Genomic DNA, 20,596 nt, shown 5'->3' on the forward strand with positions numbered 1-20,596 from the left:
TAAGAGAACCATGAATTTGAGGTCAGTCTGGCTGTAGAGTGAGACTCTATCTTTAAAAAGATAAAATGCATGAACTCAGAACTCAAAATGGGCTGCCTGTGAGCTGCTCCCTAAAGCCCCATTTGCTTGTCTGTAAAACGGAGGTCCCAGCATCTTTCTTGGAGATGGATGGTAAGGAATAAATGAACCCCTGTCTGCTGCACGTTAAGCCTCGCTGCACGCACTCGAAGCACCTGGCAAACGTTAGCTCCCAGTCACGCACACTCTGTTTTCCCAGGGCTTCAGCTCCCTTTTCTATACCTGATTTGAACCTATTCTCTTGCAGTGGCTTCTCTGTCTCAGGAGCTTGGCTCCAACAGCATGGTTGAAGGGAAGATGAAGACCTGGCTTTCTGACATCCTCACATAAGTCATGAGCTGCTAAGTGGAAGGACCCTCATTTATTAACCCAGTGTCTTCCATACCACGGTGCGTTACAAGCATTCTACAAAGCAGAAAAGGATAGGTAAATAAAGAGAGGCCTAAGGAAAGGAAGGGGGAAGTAGGGAGACAGAGGACGGGGTGGGGGTGGGGCTGGTGGAGTCCTATCTGTGCAGACATTCCCAGAGTTCAGACTAAGGCCCTGCCATGGCCTTGGCTGCTTAGGAAAGGCCCTTTGCCCAGAGAGACTCTGGGTGGATGAGATGGAAGAGAAACCTGTGTGGGAAGGACAGCCTCAGCCTTGGGCTCTGCTTGAGGGCTCCCTGGAATTTAAACCTAATCTGAGCTCCCAGGCCAATCCCTGGATGCTCTGCTCTCTTAGTTTGGATCTCTAAGGGACTTTAGGAGTCAAGGCTTCAGTCAGGTAGATCTGACCCTAGAAGCCCCTGCACCTCACATAGCCCCGAAACAACCTGCAGGAGACATGAGGAGCTCCTGACTGCATTACAGTGCTTCAGATCGTACAGGAGCACAGTGCTGCTCCTGGGTGGCCCAGCTGGAGCCAAGTCTGCTCCAGACTAGCATTTATGGCTGAAAGAATCACCAGAAGGTCCCATCCCACCATTGACACGCTCTCGGTGCCTCTCAGGAGCCAAGTGACTCATGTTGGGACCCTCATGGGCTGCAAGTGCTGCGAGTCTGCCCACCCGCCCACCTCAGAGCAGCCTCTGTGCAGACACATGTAGTAATCAACTCCCGGAACCCTGGACGATCCAAACAAGGTAGCATATAATCATGCTGCCAGAAATAGCCACGTCAGGGAGGCCATCACCACCCCACATGTCCCTAGGGACCCCTTGCTAGGCCCCCTGACACAGCTGGGCCCCAGGGCCCTCCCTAACTAGCAGCTAAGGTAGGGTACCGACAGAACTCACCAAGTCACCAGCAGGGCTTGAGGCCAGCTTTGGAGATGGGGACTTCCCTTCCTCGTGGCTTACTGGGCAACTTCAGGCTGGGCTCTTAGATCAGAGTTCTCAGGACTTGGGGCCTTGTTGGTCCTCTCCTGTCAGCTCTGGGTCTCCTGCTGCCTCATTCCTGCAGGTGCAGGCTACGGTTATGAACCCTCACCCCTCTCTGTTTAATTCCTTTTGACAGCCTTAGCTATTTTGTTGTTTCTAGTGTTTGTGAGTGTTTCCTCTTGACGCCCTGGCTGTTGTAGCCTAGTCTGGCCCTCAGCGCTCTGCTTCCACCTCCCAAGGACTGGGATTACAGATAGAAGTGTACCAGTTCATCCTCCTCCAGCCTCAACTCTTGACCCTCAACTAGTGCTCTGGGACCATCTCTCCTCTTCATTCACAACTTCCCCTGTAAGAGGCTGAAACATGACCCCGAATGATATGTCCACATCCAAATGTCCAGAACTAGTCCAAGAGATCTCATTTGGGGATTTTGCAGATACAATCTAAGGAAGTCTATTGAGATGAGATCATTAAAATCCAATCAGAGGTGACAGGGAGACAGAAGAGAGGAGGAGAGGCCAGGAGAAGATGGAAGGCAGACACAGGAGTAATGCAGCCACAAGGGATGCCAGTAGCTACCAGAAGCTATCTGAGGCAGGCAAAGTGTCTCCCAGGATCTCCAGCCAACTACAGCCTGCTAGCGCCTGAAGGACTGTGTCAGTGTAAAGTTCTGTTTAAGCCACACTATTGGAGTGTGTTAAGGGGGCTCAGAAAAGGAAGCTCCCCCCATATCTCTATTTCAATGGTCAGTAGGTCACTAGGTCAGAATCACTGGAGGACTTGCGAAGGACTCAGACAAGTCAAGTCCACCCACAGATATTATGGTCCAGTGGAGATGAGCTGGGACCTAGGAGTGTGCATTGCTTGCTTTGAGACCTGGCTTATTATATTTCATAAGCTGCTCTTGGACTGGAGCCCTTCTGCCTCTACCTGTGGAATGCTGGTACCATAGTGCCCCACGGGGCTGAGACTGCCATAGTGAACTGGTCCCAGGTGATACAATCAGCTATTCTGGACAAAAAACTGGAGACCCATTGTTTTGTGAGCTCCACCAGTGACTAAGTTTGCCCATTCTCTGCCCACAGTCCTTTCCCCAAAGACACCTCCCTCAGCCCTCTCCTCTTCATGCTGCTCTCAGGAGACCCAGGAGAATGCCTCCCAGAGGGAATGCCCCATCCCTATCCCAGGCTTAACTGGGCTCTTGGAGACCACCCAAGACTCCCCTGGAGCCTCCTGACAATTTACCTATGGATAGAGAGGAAAGTCCTACAGTCAGCCCAGAAGATTCCTGTGGACCCTCCTCTGCCCCATGCTATGAGCCAGGGCTGTAAGCAGAGCTATTACATCAACTCCTGGAGTCTCAGTGCACCCTCCAAAAGCATGGTCACTAGGCATAGCATGCTAGTACCATCTCTAGAAAAGTCCTCAGGTTCTCACCAAGGCTAAGAGTTCTCAGCAATAAGGCTAACATGCTGGCAGACCCTAGCTCTTCAGGTTACAGCATCCTCCCCCATCTTCCATCAAGGTTCTACTTTAAAGTTCCAATACAGAGGCAGGAGTAGTTGCATCTAGGATCCCCAGCTCATATGGCAGAGCCTAACAGCGCCTGGAGCAGGTGCCCTAGAAATACCCTGGTCCCCAGAGCCCCGAAATAGTCAATCCCCAGAGTTGGCCACCTTCTTCCTCTGCCACTCAGACTCGGTCTTGGAGGCAGCTAGGTACAGTCGATGTGTGAGTGGCTTCCTCTTGGGGCCGCCTGAGTTCTGATGGTGGTTCTACTGAAATAACATCACCTCTCTGTGCCTTGGGCTGCTCATCTGTGGAGTGAGGAGGGAAAGCAGTGGTAGCACTGGTCCCTCAGGAGTGCTGTGAGGACCGACAGGTGCAAGAGACTGTCACACAGCAAGTGTCATCTGCACACTGCTCTTATTAGCCTGGCCTGGGGCATTTGTCTGTGTGCAGCTGTCCCTTCAAAGTAGGTCACAGTCTGAAGAAGGGGGCACCTGTTTTATCTTTCCCAGGATCCCCTCTTATTCCTGTGCTCAGGAGACATCTGCCATGAGACTGAATGTTCAAATGCTCCGTTATTTTCTCCTGAACACATGTCTTTCTTCTCCCTCCCCAACTCTGCTGGGTTCCCAAGATGCTAGGTGTGAAGTTCCCAGGGAACTTGGTTCAGAGCATAGACAGTGAAACTGAGACCCAACACAAACAAGTCTCAGGAGTCAGCAGCCATTCCAGAACAAGACCAGAGACCCTATCAGGAAGTTATCATCATCAGACAGGAAGATCTCCTGGAAGCCTGGCTGTCCAATCATTTTATTTGACCTTCTTATCTTAGAAACAGAGCACCCTAGGCTCAAAGAGGAGAGATGATTGACAGCTAGTAATAAAGTCAAGACTTGAACCCAAATCTCTGCATCCTAAGGTATTAGAGCTTTTTGAAAAGGTATTAAGGGAAGAGGGAAGACCTTGGTACTATGGAGTCTGAACTAAAGCAAAATCCCACCTCTGTTCAAGCCTAGCTATTTGACCTCAAGTGAGCTACTTAACTTCCCTGGGCTTTAGTTGCCTCATCTACAAAATGGTCATAACTACCTGGGAGCTACCTGGGAGTGTTCAAGATTGGCATGATGGCCATTGCCAAATGAGCTCTCCTTTTTGGCTTTCCCCTGTAGCCTGGTAGCTCCCTTCTGTCCTCACTCTTCCTCTGAGTAGCAAGTGGCTTCCGTGGTTTAGATGGATGGCTGGATCCTGGGGTCTCAGTTTTACTATTGAGTCTCTTCTCCAGGGTCATCCTGTGTGGCTGTCCTTGGTGATAAACACTCCCCTTAGAAGCCAGAGCTTCTAAGACTGGCTTTTCTTTCTGTCTTCTTCTCTTTCTCCTTGCCATTGTGCTGCCCAAGATTCCCAGCCCCAGTCTAACCTGGCGCTGCCTTTGAGGGCCCTGCTTCTGCTTTTCTGTGGGCTCTCCCCATTGCCAGGCCTCACCCCCACCGTGTTTCTATTCAGCCCCAGGCTCCACTGGCTTCCAGTGGTTTCTCTTGGCCTGGATTCACGACTGGCATGACATGTCTGGTGTGGCTGTACTCCTCCCATGTTGGTCAGAGAGGAAGTAAGTGTGTGCAAAGGAGGGTGCTGGGGGGTTAGGTGCTGCCAGCCCAGGTGCCAAACCAAATAGCTCATGTGCCACATCCAACTCAGTACATGGACCCTGGAATGCAGGCTGGCTGTCCCTGCCCGCTCCAGACCTACCTCATACCTAGTTCCTGTTCCTTGTGTCTGATTCTAGCTGGTAGAAGGTAGAACCATGTCTGACTGAGGGCTGAGCATGGCTTAGGGGAACAGAAATGCCACTTTATGGACGTGTCAGATAGCATGAGCCCCTCTGTGTATCTTGCCTGCTCTAAGAAGGACAGCTCACACTATGGAAAAAAGACATATGGAAAAGAAAGTGACATGCCCCTGTACCTCGTTGATGCACCAGCTTCCAGCAGAAAGCAGGACATTGTCATTTGCTCCTGCTCTGGGAAGAGGAGAAGGGTCTTGATCAATGGTAGTCAAAGGACAGTCTCCCTCATGGTCTTTGGAATCCTATAGCTGAAATATGCCTGCCAATGCCTCAACAACCCTACCTTGGATAGCCCCAAAACTTTCCTGCAGGTCCCCTCATCAGTTAGCTGAGGACACTTGTTAAAGATGGTGATGGGAAAGCCACATGGTAGAGATGACACATGGAGGTGATACACGGGCCTATGGGCAGTGAGCTCGGCTACCTTTGTCCTCTTGTCTTAAAACAAGATGGTCTTACTGTAGGTACCTGACATGGTGAGGACTAAGTTTGGTGGGAGAACCTCCCTTTGATGTCTGGAGTGGGGTCTTTTCTTGAGTCTTCCACTTTCCAAAAGCTCAGGATTATAACCCCAGCCATTTGAAGTCCTCACATTGGGTACTTTCTCATTACTCTTCTATACACATGCACACACACGCAAGGCACTGTACACACACATACACATGAACAATTGCATGCATACACACTGTACTGGCTGGTTTTGTGTGTCAACTTGACACAAGCTGAAGTTATCACAGAGAAAGGAGCCTCCCTTGAGGAAATGCTTCTGTGAGATCCAGCTGTAAGGCATTTTCTCAATTAGTGATTAAGGGTGGGAGGGCCCACTGTGGCTGGTGCCATCCCTGGGCTGGTAGTCCTGGGTTCTATAAGAAAGCAAGCTGAGCAAGCCAGTAAGTAGCATCCCTCCATGGCCTCTGCATCAGCTCCTGCTTCCTGACCTGCCTGAGATCCAGTCCTGACTTTCTTTAGTGATGAATAGCAGTGTGGAAGTGTAAGCTGAATAAACCCTTTCCTCCACAACTTGTTTCTTGGTCATGCTGTTCATGCAGGAATAGAAACCCTGACTAAGGACACACACACACACACACACACACACACAGACAGACACACACAACACAAACACACACACAGAGTTCAGCCAAACTCCCTAATGCTCACTCAGTCTCCTCCCCCTTCTCTACCTTAATTCTCTCTGGTCCCTCTGCCCACTGCATCCTTCCCTGCTTCTTCACATGATTGACATTTTCTGGCCCTTCAAGAACTAAATCACATTTTTGCTGACTTAGTACGGCTTCAGAAATACTTTGAAATGAACAAGCCAATGGCTGGTTAGATGAACAGTTGTGCCGAGCCTTCTGTTTCTCTACCCATCTCAAATGGACTCCACGTGTTCTCTTCAGGAAAGACCTTGGAGGTGGGCAGGGTAAGATCATTATCCCCACTTTGCAGATGGAGAAACTGAGGCATGTAGTCAGGATCAGAGGCACAGTCTGAAGCCAACCTTTGCCTGGCAGGTTGGTGTTCTCTGGACCGTAAGAGGCAAGACCCAGCCATCTGCCTTTGGTTTCTGCCTTCATCTGCCTAAGCAGAGGGTGCAATGGGGACAGGGTGAATGCTCTACTCCCACAAGCTATGGAGCAGCACATTCTCAGAAAGCATGAGGTAACTGCCCATCTAACTAGAAGTGCCAGGCCTGTCCTGAAAGCAGGACATTCAGGGACCTCCAGCACAAGGTGTGACTCACTTTTTTCTTTTAATTAATGATTTAACTTCCAAATAAGTCCAAGTTTTTCCTACAAGTCCGTTTGATGCTTTGATTGAAATGTCACCCCTGCCCCCACCTCACGTACCACCTCTTTTTTTTGGCTCTCCCAACTCTTTGCTGGTGTCCTAAGCAAATGTTTAGTCTGCTGGCAAGACAGCACACACAGGCTTTCCTGGCTTCAGCTCCTGACCTTGGCCTCCAGGGCATCCTGCCCACCTATCCTGCTGGATGGAGGGAGAGGCTGCTGGGGCCAGAGGCCTCGACACGTTTGGATGGAGGGCAGACAAATGAGAGAATGGGGAGGGGGAGAAGGTTCTACCACCCAGGACACTCAGGCAACAGAAGCAGTGTAGACCCTTGTACTCACAGAGAAGAAAGCCAGAACAGTGGTGGATGTGACTAGCCAGGGAGCCTCAATTTAAAGGTAGAATCCAAAGAGAAGCCACCTTCCCTATCTCCTTCCTTCTGCTCAGGGACAATCATGACATGTTAAGACTGTCTGATTCTCACATCCATGCTGTGGGCACGGTTCTCTACAGCAGAACCTACAGCCAAGGACACTGGAAGTCTGGTCCTATACACTCACCACTCATGCCTAGGTTCCAGCAGGCTAAATGGCAATGCTACCTGAGTCCTATGCTCCAACTTTGATTTTCCCCAAAATATGTATTCATGCCACTGGATGGCTAAAGATGCAACCAAAACTCCAATTGGCTTCTATAAGCAGGTGTGAGGCACCTACCATGTTCCCAGCCCTGTGTTGGGCACAGCGTACATTCAACCCAATGGGTGGGCAGTACCAGCTTCCCTGATCCCAATACCTATTCCCACTTCCATGGACAGGCTTAGTCCTGCTGCCATGATTCCCCTGCTGGGTAAAAGGGGAACTGCAGGTTTCCCTGGGGATGGGATCTATCCTGGGTGGCCCAGAGTCTATGATCACAGTACCTACTACCACTCCCTAACCCCACTAAGGAGGGAAGAAGGTGTTTGAACCTGGCCCCCCTCCTCCTACTGAGCCCCAGGGCAAAAGCCAGCTAAGAGGAGACAGCTCCTTCCTGGTATTTCTTTGGGACACCAGTCTCCACCCCACAACCCAGCTCCCATGGCAGAATGCCAGTGGCCCCAGGACAGCAGTCCTGGTGGCCCTACCTAGGGAGGATCCATTCCCACAGTCCTGCAAACACACAAGTGCCATAGACACACACATTTATGACAATGAAGCCCTCAAGAAAGCAGAGCCAGGAGCACCGTCTACACCAGTGAGTGGGGCAGTGAGGCAGGGCCTGGGTTGTGCCCCAGACTAAGAAGGTGGGCCCTCAGTGACTCACAGCGACTGCAGGCTGGGCAGCTCCCACAGCGCCTCTGCTGGGATCCCTCGGAGCTGGTTGCTCTGCAGCATCCTGAAGGGGAGAGAGAGGTCTGTGAGGGTCACTGGGTACTGAGGGCAGTGCGATAGGGGTTCTTCCTTAGAAACTCTCCCCCTTCCCCTGCTTCAGAGTTCAGAGTTTGAGGTGTAGCCTCCTGACCCGTTATCGGGAATGAGACATGGTGGATGTACACAGGGGACTGGCAGCCTAGTGTACCAGAGGTGCCTCAGGTGGGCTTGGAAGACATGGTGGGAAGAAGGGGACGATGAAGAGAAGGGAGAGCAAGATATGGAGGCACGGACATTTAGTCCAGGACTTGGGAGGCAGAGAGATCAAGGATAGCCTGGGATATATATTGAATTTCAGGATAGCATGGGTTACAGTAGGAAAGGATATCAGAGAGAGAGAAAGAAAGAGAGAGAGAGAGAGAGAGAGAGAGAGAGAGAGAGAGAGAGAGAGAGAGAGAGAGATATGACATGACATGATGACATGACATGACATGACATGACATGGCATGGCATGGCATGACATGACATTCAAATTCTGCTGAATTTGGGCCAGGAAGTATTTCAGTTTTATTTCCCAGGCCTGTTTCCCTATTCAGCTGAGATGCTACGGGATTCTTTGTGAGATGGAAGACGTGGATAAAAGTAAGACTGAAGACTGCCCCTCACGTATCAGGGCATCGAAAAGATAAGCTTTCTGGAGTCCTTGCCTCCAGAAGCAATTTGAAGTGCCCCCGTCATCAGCCTATTGTGGTGGTTTAAGGTCACATAAGCACACACTAAGTAGGTGTTTCTGAGGCTGCCAGTCTAAGCACTAGAGCCAGCCACAAAGCCCAGGAGGGTACTGCAGACAGAAACCACGAAGCTCCTGGGGGCCTAGAAACCCTGTATGCAGGAGAGAGAGTCAGGGAGCACGCAACAGGGACTGACAGAAAAATGGGCATCTCTGCACGGGGTGCTGCTGACTCCAGGGGATCCAGGCATAACAGGGGCCTTGGGTAAGCTGGCAGGAAAGTACAGAAATGGAAAGGGGGAAATTAAATATGTAAATCAAAACAGTCTGGAAAGATGAGTCAGTGGTTAAGAGCACTGGCTGCCCTTTCAGAAGACCATGGTTCAATTCTCAGTACCCATATGGTGGCTAACAGTTGTCTGTAATTCCAATTCTAGGATACCTGACACCCTCTTCTGGACTCCAGGGGTGCTGCACACACATGGTACATACATATAGACAAACATACATATAGAAACATACATATAGACAAAACCCATGAACATAAAATTAAATGAATACATTAAGAAAAAGAAATACAGCGGAGGCCCTTGGACAGCAGTTACCACCAGAACGTGCATGCATATGTGCGTGCGTGCGTGCGTGCGTGTGGTGTGTATGTGTCTGTGTATGTGTGTGTTCATGAACATGGGTGCTTATGTATGTGGAGACTAGAGGACGGCTTCAGCTTCCTAAGGAGATGCCCACCTTGTTTTCTGAGACAGGGTCATTCTCCCACTAGACTAGAGCTCGCCGTAGGCTAAGCTGGCCAGATAGAAAGCCCCAGGGACTCGTGTGTTTCTGCCTCCCAGAGCTGGGGTTACGAGCTCAAGGGTTTACCATGGCATGGAGCTTTCTTCTCAATGTGGGTTTCAGGGATGTCACCAAGTCCTCACACCTTACCAAGTGAACTGTCTTTCCTGCCCCACGGGCAGACGTGAGAGGAGGTGCAAGACAAATTCAGGAAGTAGGTAGGGAGCAGAGAGGATTGATGTAACCAACTACCAACACAGGCAGAAGAACTGAGCCCTCCCTCCCTCCCTACCTACCTACCTACCTACCTCCGAGGCTGCCCTAAACATGTTGTCACAGGAAGGGCCATGAGCATTGATAGGTTGCCTCAGCAGCTAGCCAGGCTCCCAGGATGCAACGGGGAGTGAACACCCAGTGAGCACCTGCTGTATGCTTGGGATGTTGCCCACACTGAGGGCTTCAGACTTCACTTTTAAACTTGTGTCTTTTCAACTTACTGAAAAGTACAACATCCCATGTCTGAAGCTGTAGAGCCTGGATCCCAAGCCTAGGCTCTGCCCTTCTTCAGCTGTGTGACTGTAGAAGTGTGACAGACATCTCTGTTTGTTGGTTGCATGGACCGTTATAAAATGGTCCCTGCAGGTCACTGACTTTACAGAGACGGAACTCATAACATCCTAGTATCTCATCAATTGTCATTGTTACTGTCTGGTCTCAGGTCTATGGCTTACTGGTTGATTTAAGGAGGTCACTTCCCCCTCTCTGAGCCTCAGTTCCCTCCTTGGTCAAGAGAAGAGACCTAGAGACAACACGTTTTCTCAGAAGCGCTGGTGGTATGGCTCATTGGCAGAGAACTTGCCTAGCATGCCCAAGGCCCTGGGCTTTATCCTCAGTTATCCAAATGACAGTGGTGGTGGTGGGATGATGATGATGGTGGTGGTGATGATGATGATGGTGGTGGTGGTGGTGGTGATGATGATGATGATGATGTAGACAAAGATGATAGTGATGAAGGATGAGATGTAGTTAAAGCAGTGAGGTCTTGCCTAGCGTGTGTGAGCATCTCACACAACCACTCAGAAGTAACAAGGCAGCCAGGAAAACCATCTGACTCAGCTGCCCTCTTGGAACCGGGTGGACACCAAGCCTGAAGATGACCCCACAGTAGAGCTCTGAAACCCCTGGGGACCTGAAAACCCTCTGCTCTGAGCATGAGGCGAGGGAGCTGGCAGAGTTTCTGGCTGGCTGCTGCGGGTGCTTCTATCCCTCCCACCTCCTGACCTCTAAGCTGTGAGCACCTCGTTACTCTGATCTGTACCTTGCTTCTCATGATCCCCACACAAAGCTCACAGTATGCTCAGGTCAAGGACACGTGAGAAACTATGATTGGGTAAGCAGATGTCACTGTGTATACCCACTCCGAGGTCCCCAAAGCTACAATTTTTCACCGCACAGGTGAGGAGCACCCCTAACGTATCAGCACTGTCATGCCCTACTCCCACCTTTTTTTGGCTGTGTCCCAGACAATGAGATCTAGAATGATCTTTTTTTTTTTTTTATTCATGTGGGTGTGCAGTGTACATGTGCATGCATGCATGCATGCGTGTATGTGTGTGTGTGTATGTGTGTGTGCATGTGTGCGTGCATACGTGTGTGTGCATATACGTGTGCATACGTGTGTGTGTGTATGCATGTGTGCGTGCGTACGTGTATGTGTGTGTGTGTGTGCGAGTGCGTGCTCACATGCATGTGTATTCATATGGAAGTCAGAGGAAAAGTTCCAAGAGTTGGTATGACTCACCACGTGGATTCTGGAGGTGGCAGGGGCCTTTACTTACTGAACTGTCTCACTGGCCCCAGAAGGATCTTTAAAGTCTCCATACTGTGCCTCCAAGGCACAGAATCTGTAAATAGCACCTCTGCATGGCACTTAGCTCTCCTTCCTTCCAGTGTCAGGGAACTCAGCTTCTCCCCAACAGCCACGCTGGGACAGACATCAACACCCAGCAAGCTGGAGTGTGGAGTGCTCACTGGTGTTGGGCCTCGCTTGCTTCCTTCACTGTTCCCGGACTCCTTCCCCAGCACTACTGTATGGAAGCACAGTTGGTTTAGAAAGGGTGGAAAGACTGTTGGGAGGGAGTAACCCTTTATTCTCCAGGATGAGGCTGAAAGAGGGGATTGTGATTTGTGATTTTCCCAGAGTCACAAATCACATTAAGAGCAACATTAGGACCAGGCTCTGAGGGCCACTCTTTCTAGCCATAGCTGGGCTTGGTGGGGCAATGTGGATTTAACCCTTTGCTCCCTGTCCTAGATGCACATTAGAAGCACCTGGAAAATACTCAGGCCACAGGATGGCCCACTTAAGCTTCTGGGGCTATGTTTGGTGTAAAAGATGTTGCTTTATTATTTTTCAAGCTCCAGATTGAGTCCAATGTGCAAACAGGTGTCTAGTAGAAGTTTGGTCCCTCCCAACTTATTTACAAAAAAAAAAAAAAAAAAAAAAAAAAAAAAAAAAAAAAAACCACATACTCAGAATATTTCTCTTGCCAGAGAGGCACCTAGGGGCAGAAACCATGAATTTCAGAGACCAGGGCAGGGGGGCAGTTAGCAGAGAATCAACCCCCACCCCAGTGTTTTCCTAAGGCTCTTTCTGTTAGATCTGGTGCCAAGGGGATACCTGAGTGGATGAGTGAGGCAGGGTCTGAAGCTCACCCACCCTCTGCACCCTGTAAAAAGGTCCTTCATCGGTTTGCTGTATTCACGTTTTTGTTTTGTTTTTGCAGTGCTGGGCATCAAACCCAGGGCCTTGTGCATGCTAGGTATGTACTCTGCCACTGATTTTTTTTCAACATATATGAGTGTATTGCCTAGATGTATGTATGTGCACACTGTGCATGCCTGGTACCGAAGGAGACCGGGAGAGGATGTTGGAGCTGATGAAGCTGGAGTTAAGGATGGTTATGAACCACCATGTGACTGCTGACAACGGAGCCTGGACCCTCTGCCAGAGCAGCATGTGCTCTTAACCTCCGAGCCATCGCTCCAGCTCCAGGTCTTGTCTTTTTGAGGGACAGTTTATCTAAAGCCTGGCTTTGAACTCAGTGGTCCTTTACCTCAGCCATCCCAGCGCTGGAAGTACAGACCTGCATCATTGCCACTGGCCAATGTGTGTGGTTTGGGTTGTAATTCTGCAACTAAAACTATTGAGGAATCCATTCCGACATCCTCATTTTAAAAGGAAGATTAGGTCTTGAGGAATAGCCATTTTCCCTGCCACCCTCCCCATACCCCTTTTCCTGGTAGGCCTTGAGTCTAGCCCTATGTCTCTCTGCTGCTGAAGAACCCCAGTTCCTGCCATCCAGTCTCTTGGGAGGATGGAACTTGGCCTCTTGCTTAAGAGCAGCTTAGAAGCTCTCCCTGGGCTCCTCACAGCGTCTCCAGAGCCAGGCTGAAGATCTCAGTGCTCTCAGCAACATGAGCCCCTCCCAGGTCTGTTCCATTCAATCCATCAGTCCAAACAGAGAGGAAGCCGGAAATGTCAACCTGAGATAGCTCCATACAGTGTAAAGAGGGCTACAACTGATGGCACACTAGATTTCCATGGACTGGGCCCAAGATCTAACTCCTTCATACTCCTTTCTGCCTCCAGCCAGGCTTGGACTGGATGGGCCAAGATCAGAAGCAGTGAACAGCTTCTAGAACATTTTTACTGAGAGGGTACTGTCTAGGAATCCTGAGTCACAAACTCACTCTGGCCTCTGGGCTCTATCCAGGAGCAGGGCCCCTGGGGAAACCTCCTACTCAGGTTTCTAAAAGCAAAGAGGGGAGGGAAGCCCCTGAGCCTCCACCCTTGTTACTCAAATCTGGGCCTAGTGCGAGGCAGCTGAAGCTCAGCGGGGTTGTTCTAAATAGGGCTACACTGACCTGAACCAGAGTGGCTCTATGCCCTGGATGATCTACAGAGGCTGGAAAGGGTCAAGGCTAGACCATGTTCATTTTCTAAGATGACAGTTTTGCAGGAAGGTAAAGTGGGGAAACACAACACATCCAATTATCTCCTTGGGCTGGTGCCAGGATCCAGGAACCTGCCTACAGCTGCTCTGCCCCTGCAAAGGCACAGCGAACAGGCCAGCCACAGGTCCAGGCTTTGCCCCACATGTCTGGGGCATCAGGAGTATGTTTTCCCTTAGAACAGCTCTGTGAATTTAGCATCTGGACCCTTACAGCCTCATGGGACAGAACTGGTGCAAGGCTAGACCTTCTTGATCCGACCTGCTCTAAGCTGGTGGGGCTTGAGGACTTGGAGATCCCTCAGAGGAGAGGAGGGCCACAGCCAGTATGGGGATGTCACCTGGGAGGGACTCTGCTGCAGTCCCTTAGAAGAGAAGCAAAGAGAATTCCTTACAAGCCAGGCAGTGGTGGCTCATGCCTTTAGTCCCAGCACTTGGGAAGCAGAGGCAGGTGGATTTCTGAATTTAAGGCTAGCCTGGTCTACAGAGTGAGTTCCAGGACAGCCAGGGCTACACCTGAAACCCTGTCTCAAAAAAGCCGAGAGAGGGAGAGAGAGAGAGAGAGAGAGAGAGAGAGAGAGAGAATCTCTAACACTTCCCTGCCCTCTGTTGCCCATTTCCTTTAGGCCTAGCCAGGCCTCAGAGAAAAAAAAGCCACAACCTTGGGAATGGTCTGAGCGTAGAAAGCAAGGGTCTCCTGTACAGAGAGAAGCTCTTAGGCCAAGGGTGGGAGTGGGCTCTACTGCTCTAGTCTTCTTACAGGTCTGAGAGACAAGAACCTGCAGCCAGCAAAAGTGACATTGGATGTTGGAAAGGACTTAGTACCCAGGACACATATGGACTCTCCTGCTCTGAAGCTCTGGGGAAGGTGGGTGGGGGTCCCCAGCCTGCCTAGTGTCCCTGAACAAGGGAGCTCTGCAGACAGGAGATACAAGGCTTTAGTGATTGGTGGTTTCAAAGATGGAGCAAAATGGGGGTCACTGACAGAGTAGGGGTGAGCAGCCTGGCTGTCCTGCCTCCCACACACAGCTTTTGGCCAACCTGCTCACTAGGCCCAGGCGCCGCTGGTTGAAAGGGGGCGGGCCGATTGCGGTTTCTTCCAGTCTTTGATTTATTGCCTAATGCAGGCAGAGAAGAAAGAAGCGGCTCATCTCTAAGCCAGAGCCTTAGGAATGGGATGTGAGCCTCACATCTTCTGAAGGCCCAGCAAACAGAGCCCTGCTTTCTAATCCCACTGCAGGTCCAAACCTGCCACTGGGCACAGATAAGCCACCAAGCAGTCTGCCTGCACTGTGCTGTGGGTTCGAGATGCCTCCTCCCCCACTCCCCGCCCCTGCACCCTGGACAGCTATAGGGAGTAAATCCACAGAGGCCTCAGAGCCCTAGGGTCAGCCATCTAGAGGCAGGTGGAGAGAGGAGCTGGAGACCAGAGACACAAATTGCTCAGATACAGACCGACAATCATCTGGAAACTGGAAGGTCAAGAGGAACGGCCACTGTCATGAACTACTCTGAGAAAACAGGAGATGGATCTGCCTTTGGGTAGATACCATTCCAAACCCCGGCACGGAACTGGGGTCCAGGCCTTCTCCCCTGGTTCAGATGCTTTTGTGCAGCCAACAACCTGCACAACTTGTACAAAGAGCTGCACATAGAGTCAGGACCAAACAGCAGACCTGGAAGGAGCTTGCCGCCTTAGGGAAGCCCCTAGAGCTCATTCTGTTGCTTCAGGAAAAGCCCCTCAAATGTTCGTTTTTCTCACACTGGTCCCTGGGATGCTGTGCCCTTTCTGATCTCCTTCAGACTCTGTATCCACTCCTTCCTATCTCCTCACACCTTTACCCCTTTCATGGGTTAGAGTGGGAGTGGACAGCGCCCCTTCCCTTCTCTGCAATAGGCTCACTTGCAAGAGAGCTAAGTGAAGGAACCCAGGTCCTCTCCCAACCTCATGCTCCTTTTGATCCTAAGAAGGTATGAAGGGGCTAGAAGAGGCAGCCCAGTTTGAAGGAAATCCCTTCACAATAATTGTGAGAGCTAAGAGCTGGAGGCATAGAGACTGAGGAGAAACACGGAAGAGAAAAAGGCGTATACGGAGCTGGGCGTGCACATACCTATAATCCCAGCACCTCAGAGTCTGAGCTATCCTGAGCTAAGCAGGAAGAACTATCCTGAACTAAGCAAACCTTGTCTAGAAAAAAAATAGAAAAAAGAAAAAAGCTGTATGGGGTATCTCACGCTTACAAGGGCAGGAGGCAAGGGGAATCAATTCAAATTTGAGGGTATCCTGGTCTACTTATTGAGTTGTTGAAATGCAGGTCAGCCAGATCTACATAGAAAGATACTCTCTCAAAAAGACAAAGACCAAAAACAAAAAACAAAAACAAATCAAAACAAATCAATGGACAAACAGAAGAATGAGAAGGGTGGGGGGGTAGTAAGTCTGAGCAAAAGTATGATGACACATATGGATAAAATGTCATAGTGAATACTACTTTCCCATCTGCTAGTGTCTTGAGATAGCCCCTTAGTAAGGACATTAAAATGATTTTAGCACAGAGAAAAATAAAAAGAAAACGCATTATCTTGTATGTTAACAAAAACAAAAAAAAATTTAAAGTACTGGGTTTTACAAAGTTTCCAAACTATATAGGTGAGAATGATGTTGAAGTTCATCTGTGTGTATGCACATGCCTTTTAATGGCTGTGCAGCTGCATGTGTGTGATTGCATTGCAGCTGCATGTGTGTGTGCACATGCAACTGCATGTGTGTGATTGCATGTGCAGCTGTATGTGTGTGGTTGCATGTGCAGCTGCATGTGTGTGTGCACATGCACATAAACTACAGGGTCAGTCTCGGGGTCATTCTTCAGGAAGAAGCAACCGCCTCCACCTTGCTTTTTTGTTTTGTTTTGCTTTGTTTTTCGAGAAGGTTTCTCTGTGTAGCCCTGGAACTCGATCTGTAGACCAGGCTAGCCTCAAACTCAGAGATCTGCCTGATGCTGCCTCTGAAGGGCTGGGATTAAAGGCATGAGTCACCACCAGGCACCTTTCTTTCTTTCTCTCTCTCTCTCTCTCTCTCTCTCTCTCTCTCTCTCTGTCTCTCTTTCTTTCTTTCTTTCTTTCTTTTGTGTTTCATTTTTTGTTTGTTTTGTTGTTTGGCTTGATTTGGTTTGTGTGGTTGGGGGGGTTGTTTGTTTTTTGAGACTAGGTCTCTCACTGGGACCAGGTTCACCCCTTTGGCTAGGCTGGCTAGCAACTGAGCCTGGGCTCCACCTTCTTCCTCAACCCTCTAAGTGCCAGGCTTATAGGCACAAGCCATCGCACTTGGCTTTATAACGGGGCTGGGGATTCAACTCAGGTCCTCATTCTCACGTGGCAAGGACCTTATGGATGAAGCAATCTGATCCTATGGACGTCTCTAAGATGAGGATCTTAGAGTTCTGGGATTACAGGCATGCACCATCATGCCCCGTTTCTACTGAGTTGAGCACCGAACCCAGATCCTCCTATATGTTAAGCAAACATTCTTCCGACTGAACTACATCCCCAGTCCTCAAAACTTAAAACAAAGGAGCAAGGATGTGGTCGGTGAGGAAAGGTGCCTGCTGCCACACCTGATGGACAACCTGAGTTCTGTCCTCAGGACCCACGTGGTAGAAGGAGAGAACCAACTTCTGAAAGCTGGCCTCTGGCCTCCACACTCATGCAACACACACACAAATAAATAATAAATGTAAAAAATAAAATAAACCCCAACGGAGCCCTGCAACAATCACCATTTGTAAACAGAGTCGCCTGGTCCCTGAAGGGCTGCCAGGCACTTTGGGTTCCTCTTAATCTGTGTTTACACATCAGATGAGGGAAAGAAAAGACATAGAAATAATGAGAGGAATAAGGAATGAAGATACAGAAACCAGGGCGAGTGCCAGACTCTGAGTGACAGTCCCACCCCACCCCCAACTGCCATCCTCGGCACTACATCTTCATGTGAAAGGGCTAACCTCTACTTACAGAATTTTGAGGCTGTGAAGGCCGGAGAATGCCTGTCCAGGGATGTGTGAGAGGTGGTTCCCAGAGAGTCGCCTGTGAATTAAAGATAGAGGTCAGAGGTGTTGCCAGGGAACCCATGAAGGGGGTGAGGTCCAGCCTTGGTGTACAGGAGGGAGGTGGTGGCAGCACTGGCATTTCCTGAGCTCTGTGGTTCACTACCTCACGGCATCAGCTCCTCTTTCACCGTTAATCCTGGGAGGGGCAGGATACTGTGAGTACCCCATATTTAAAATTCTCAGAGCCAGGGGTGTTTGGCCTTCAGATTCTTCAGATCTCCAAATATTTGCATCAGATAATGAGCTGTCATGGGGGTGGGTCCAAGCTTAAACATACATTCACTGGATTTTATTTGATTTCACATTTACTTATTTGGTGTGTGTGTGTGTGTGTGTGCACACACTCGCGCAAATGTGCGTGCATATGGGTGAGTATGTGCCATGACCCACATGCACAAGTTAAATGACAACCTAAGGTTCTCTCTGTTGAGTTTAGGTTGTCTGACTTGGTGGTAAGTGCCTTCCCCCCTACGCATCCCACTAACTAGACCAAAATGTGATTGCTTTACAAACATGGAGCCTGTATGTATGTAATTTTATGCAATAATTTCTTGTTTGTCTGGTGGGGTACTAAAAATGGAGGCCAGTACCTCAAGCATGCTGGGAGTGTTGGCCCCAACACCGAGCTACAGTCCTTGACTTCTACAATATTTCAGTGTTCTCGTGCTTGTCACATGAAGCCAGGTGCAGAACTGCCCACCGTGGTGGCCTACCAGTGCACAAAATAGTTCAGATTTTAAATGTAGTACCACATACCTGTAATCCAAGTACTTGGAAGCATGAGGCAGGAAAAGTATAAATTCAAAGCCAGTCTTGGCTACATAGAGGATTCTAGTCTAGCCTGGGCTACATACTAAGACCCTGTCTTTTAAAATTTTCAGATTTCAGATTTCAGATTTTTGAACTGAGAATGTTCAACCTGTATTACCCCCCAGAATTCCAGATAAGGAAAACTGAGGCTTGGTTTGTGTGTGTGTGTGTGTGTGTGTGTGTGTGTGTGTGTGTGTGTGTGTGTGTGTTGTTTGTTGTTGATGTTGTTTGGGGCTTTGTCATTGTTGGTTTTAGACAGAGCCTCACTAGGCAGTCCAGGATGACCTGGTGTTTACAAGCCTCCTGCCTCAGCCTCCCCTGTGCAAAGGCATGCCCAGCCACAGCCAGCTTCAATGAGGAGGACTCAGCTCAGTGACAGAGCCAGAGCACCCGAGGCCCCGGTTAATCTCCACCATTGATGGGCTGTTGCTTCTGTCTGTTTATTTGACATTTGTTGTTTTACAAGATGATAGCTGGGTTCTCCACCCTTGGGTTCTGTGTTGGGGGCCTAGGTGGTGGATTGCTCCTTTAGGCGGGGCCTTTACTACAGGGCCAGCCCCATCTCAGGGAGTGGGAGATGGAGAGCTGGCCTTAATAAATCCCTTAGCTCTCCGTTAGGTTCCCATCCCAGCTGTGCCACGCCCACCTCGTAATGACCTCTGCCGCCTTTCAACCCGGCTCCTCTGCCCACCACCAGCTCCGCCCACATGGAACTTTCTCCTTCCCCCAGGCCTTTATATTAGGGATGAAAGTTCAAAGGTGATTTTCAGGGAAAGGTGGGATCGTGAGTGAAAGCTAGGCCATGGAGAGATGAGTCAGCGCTTACAAACATGGCCTGTGCTTCCAGACAGTGGGTTCAATTCCCAGCACCCACAGGGCAGCTCTCACAACCATCTATAACTTCAGTTTCAAGGGCTTTGATGCCCTCTTCTGGCTCCCAGGGCAACAGGCATGCATGTTGTGCACAGAGATACATGAACCCACCCAATACACATAAAATTTAGAAAAAAAAAATGTTTTTTTTAAAAGAAGGAAAGCTATGCTGAGTATGGTGACACATGCCTAAAATCCCAGTCCTCGGGAGGCTGAGGCAAGATAAGTCTTAAGTTCAAGACCACTCTGAGCTATAACCGTGAACTTTAGACCACTCTGGATTATATAGTGAGACCCTGTCTTAATAAGCAAACAAACTAATTAATTAATTTAGTTTAATTAAAACAAAGGGCAGGGGAAAAAGCTGCAGAGAGCGCTGGCTCACACCTCCAATGCCTCGTGGCTTAACACTGGGACTCAGGAATTTGCCCATGTATCAGGTCGCAACTAAACACCTGTTTCCCGAGCCCTGCTTTTTCCTTTCTCCCAGTTCCAGCCTGCTCTGGAGAGCCCAGGTCCCTACAGCTGCTGACCAGAGAGTTCCACCCACCCACACCCCGACGCCTGCCCACCCATCAACTCACAGCTCCTCCAGGAAGCGCAGGCGGTGGAAGACTCCCGGCTGAAGCTCCGTGAGGTTGTTCATACTGAGGTCTCTGGGTGGAGAGAAAGTGGAGAGCAGCCTATGGTTACCGGTCTGCACTAACTATGATGATCAGCTCCAGCCCTGTTCGGGGGAACGCTAGGGTTTCCCACTGTTCCTCCGTCTTCCCATCATGCCATCTGTTTGTTGTTGTTTGTTTGTTTGTTTGTTTGTTTTTCAAGACAGGGTTTCTCTGTATAGCCCTGGCTGTCCTGGAACTCACTCTGTAGACCAGGCTGTCCTCGAACTTAGAAATCCACCTGCCTCTGCTTCCCAAGTGCTGGGATTAAAGGTGTGCACCACCACTGTCCGGCTTCCCACCATGCCATCTGGACCCCACTGGCTGTCTAGCAACAGCAGCCACATGTAACTCTAGGTGCAAAAAAACCGGGTCACTTTCTGGTCCCCTCTGCTGTCCCCTCTGCTCTCATGCTTCCTTTGGCAGGTTCTTCCAGGGCTAGCTATGGCTAGCCAGAAAAACCACCTCACTGTTAAGAGAGGAGCCATGGGGTAAAAATAATAATTAATAATATTAACTAATGGTAATAATTAAGAAGGAGAAGGAGGAGGAGGAGGAAGAAGAAAAGAAGAGGAAGAGGAGGAGGAGGAAGGAGAAGGAGAAGGAGAAAGAGAAGAAGTAGATTTCATAGCAGGAAGGTAAGGTCCCTAGTGAATACAGTCTTCATTCTGAGACCC

The 20,596-nt window shown here is 49.7% G+C and overlaps 1 protein-coding gene across 1 annotated transcript in view; it reads right to left on the reverse strand.

Moving 5' to 3' along the window:
* The window catches only part of Lgr6 (leucine rich repeat containing G protein-coupled receptor 6), a 122,700-nt gene that overhangs the window by 71,976 nt on the left and 30,128 nt on the right, over positions 1-20,596 (reverse strand). Inside the window, exons 2-4 of the mRNA XM_034513281.2 lie at positions 19,842-19,913; positions 17,480-17,551; positions 7,887-7,958 (exon numbers count right to left, since the gene is read on the reverse strand). Coding sequence (XP_034369172.1) covers positions 7,887-7,958; positions 17,480-17,551; positions 19,842-19,913 — 216 coding nt within the window. The remainder of the gene's footprint in view (positions 1-7,886; positions 7,959-17,479; positions 17,552-19,841; positions 19,914-20,596) is intronic.

The sequence above is a fragment of the Arvicanthis niloticus genome, chromosome 10 (genome assembly GCF_011762505.2).
Source record: "Arvicanthis niloticus isolate mArvNil1 chromosome 10, mArvNil1.pat.X, whole genome shotgun sequence".
Taxonomy (NCBI): domain Eukaryota; kingdom Metazoa; phylum Chordata; class Mammalia; order Rodentia; family Muridae; genus Arvicanthis; species Arvicanthis niloticus.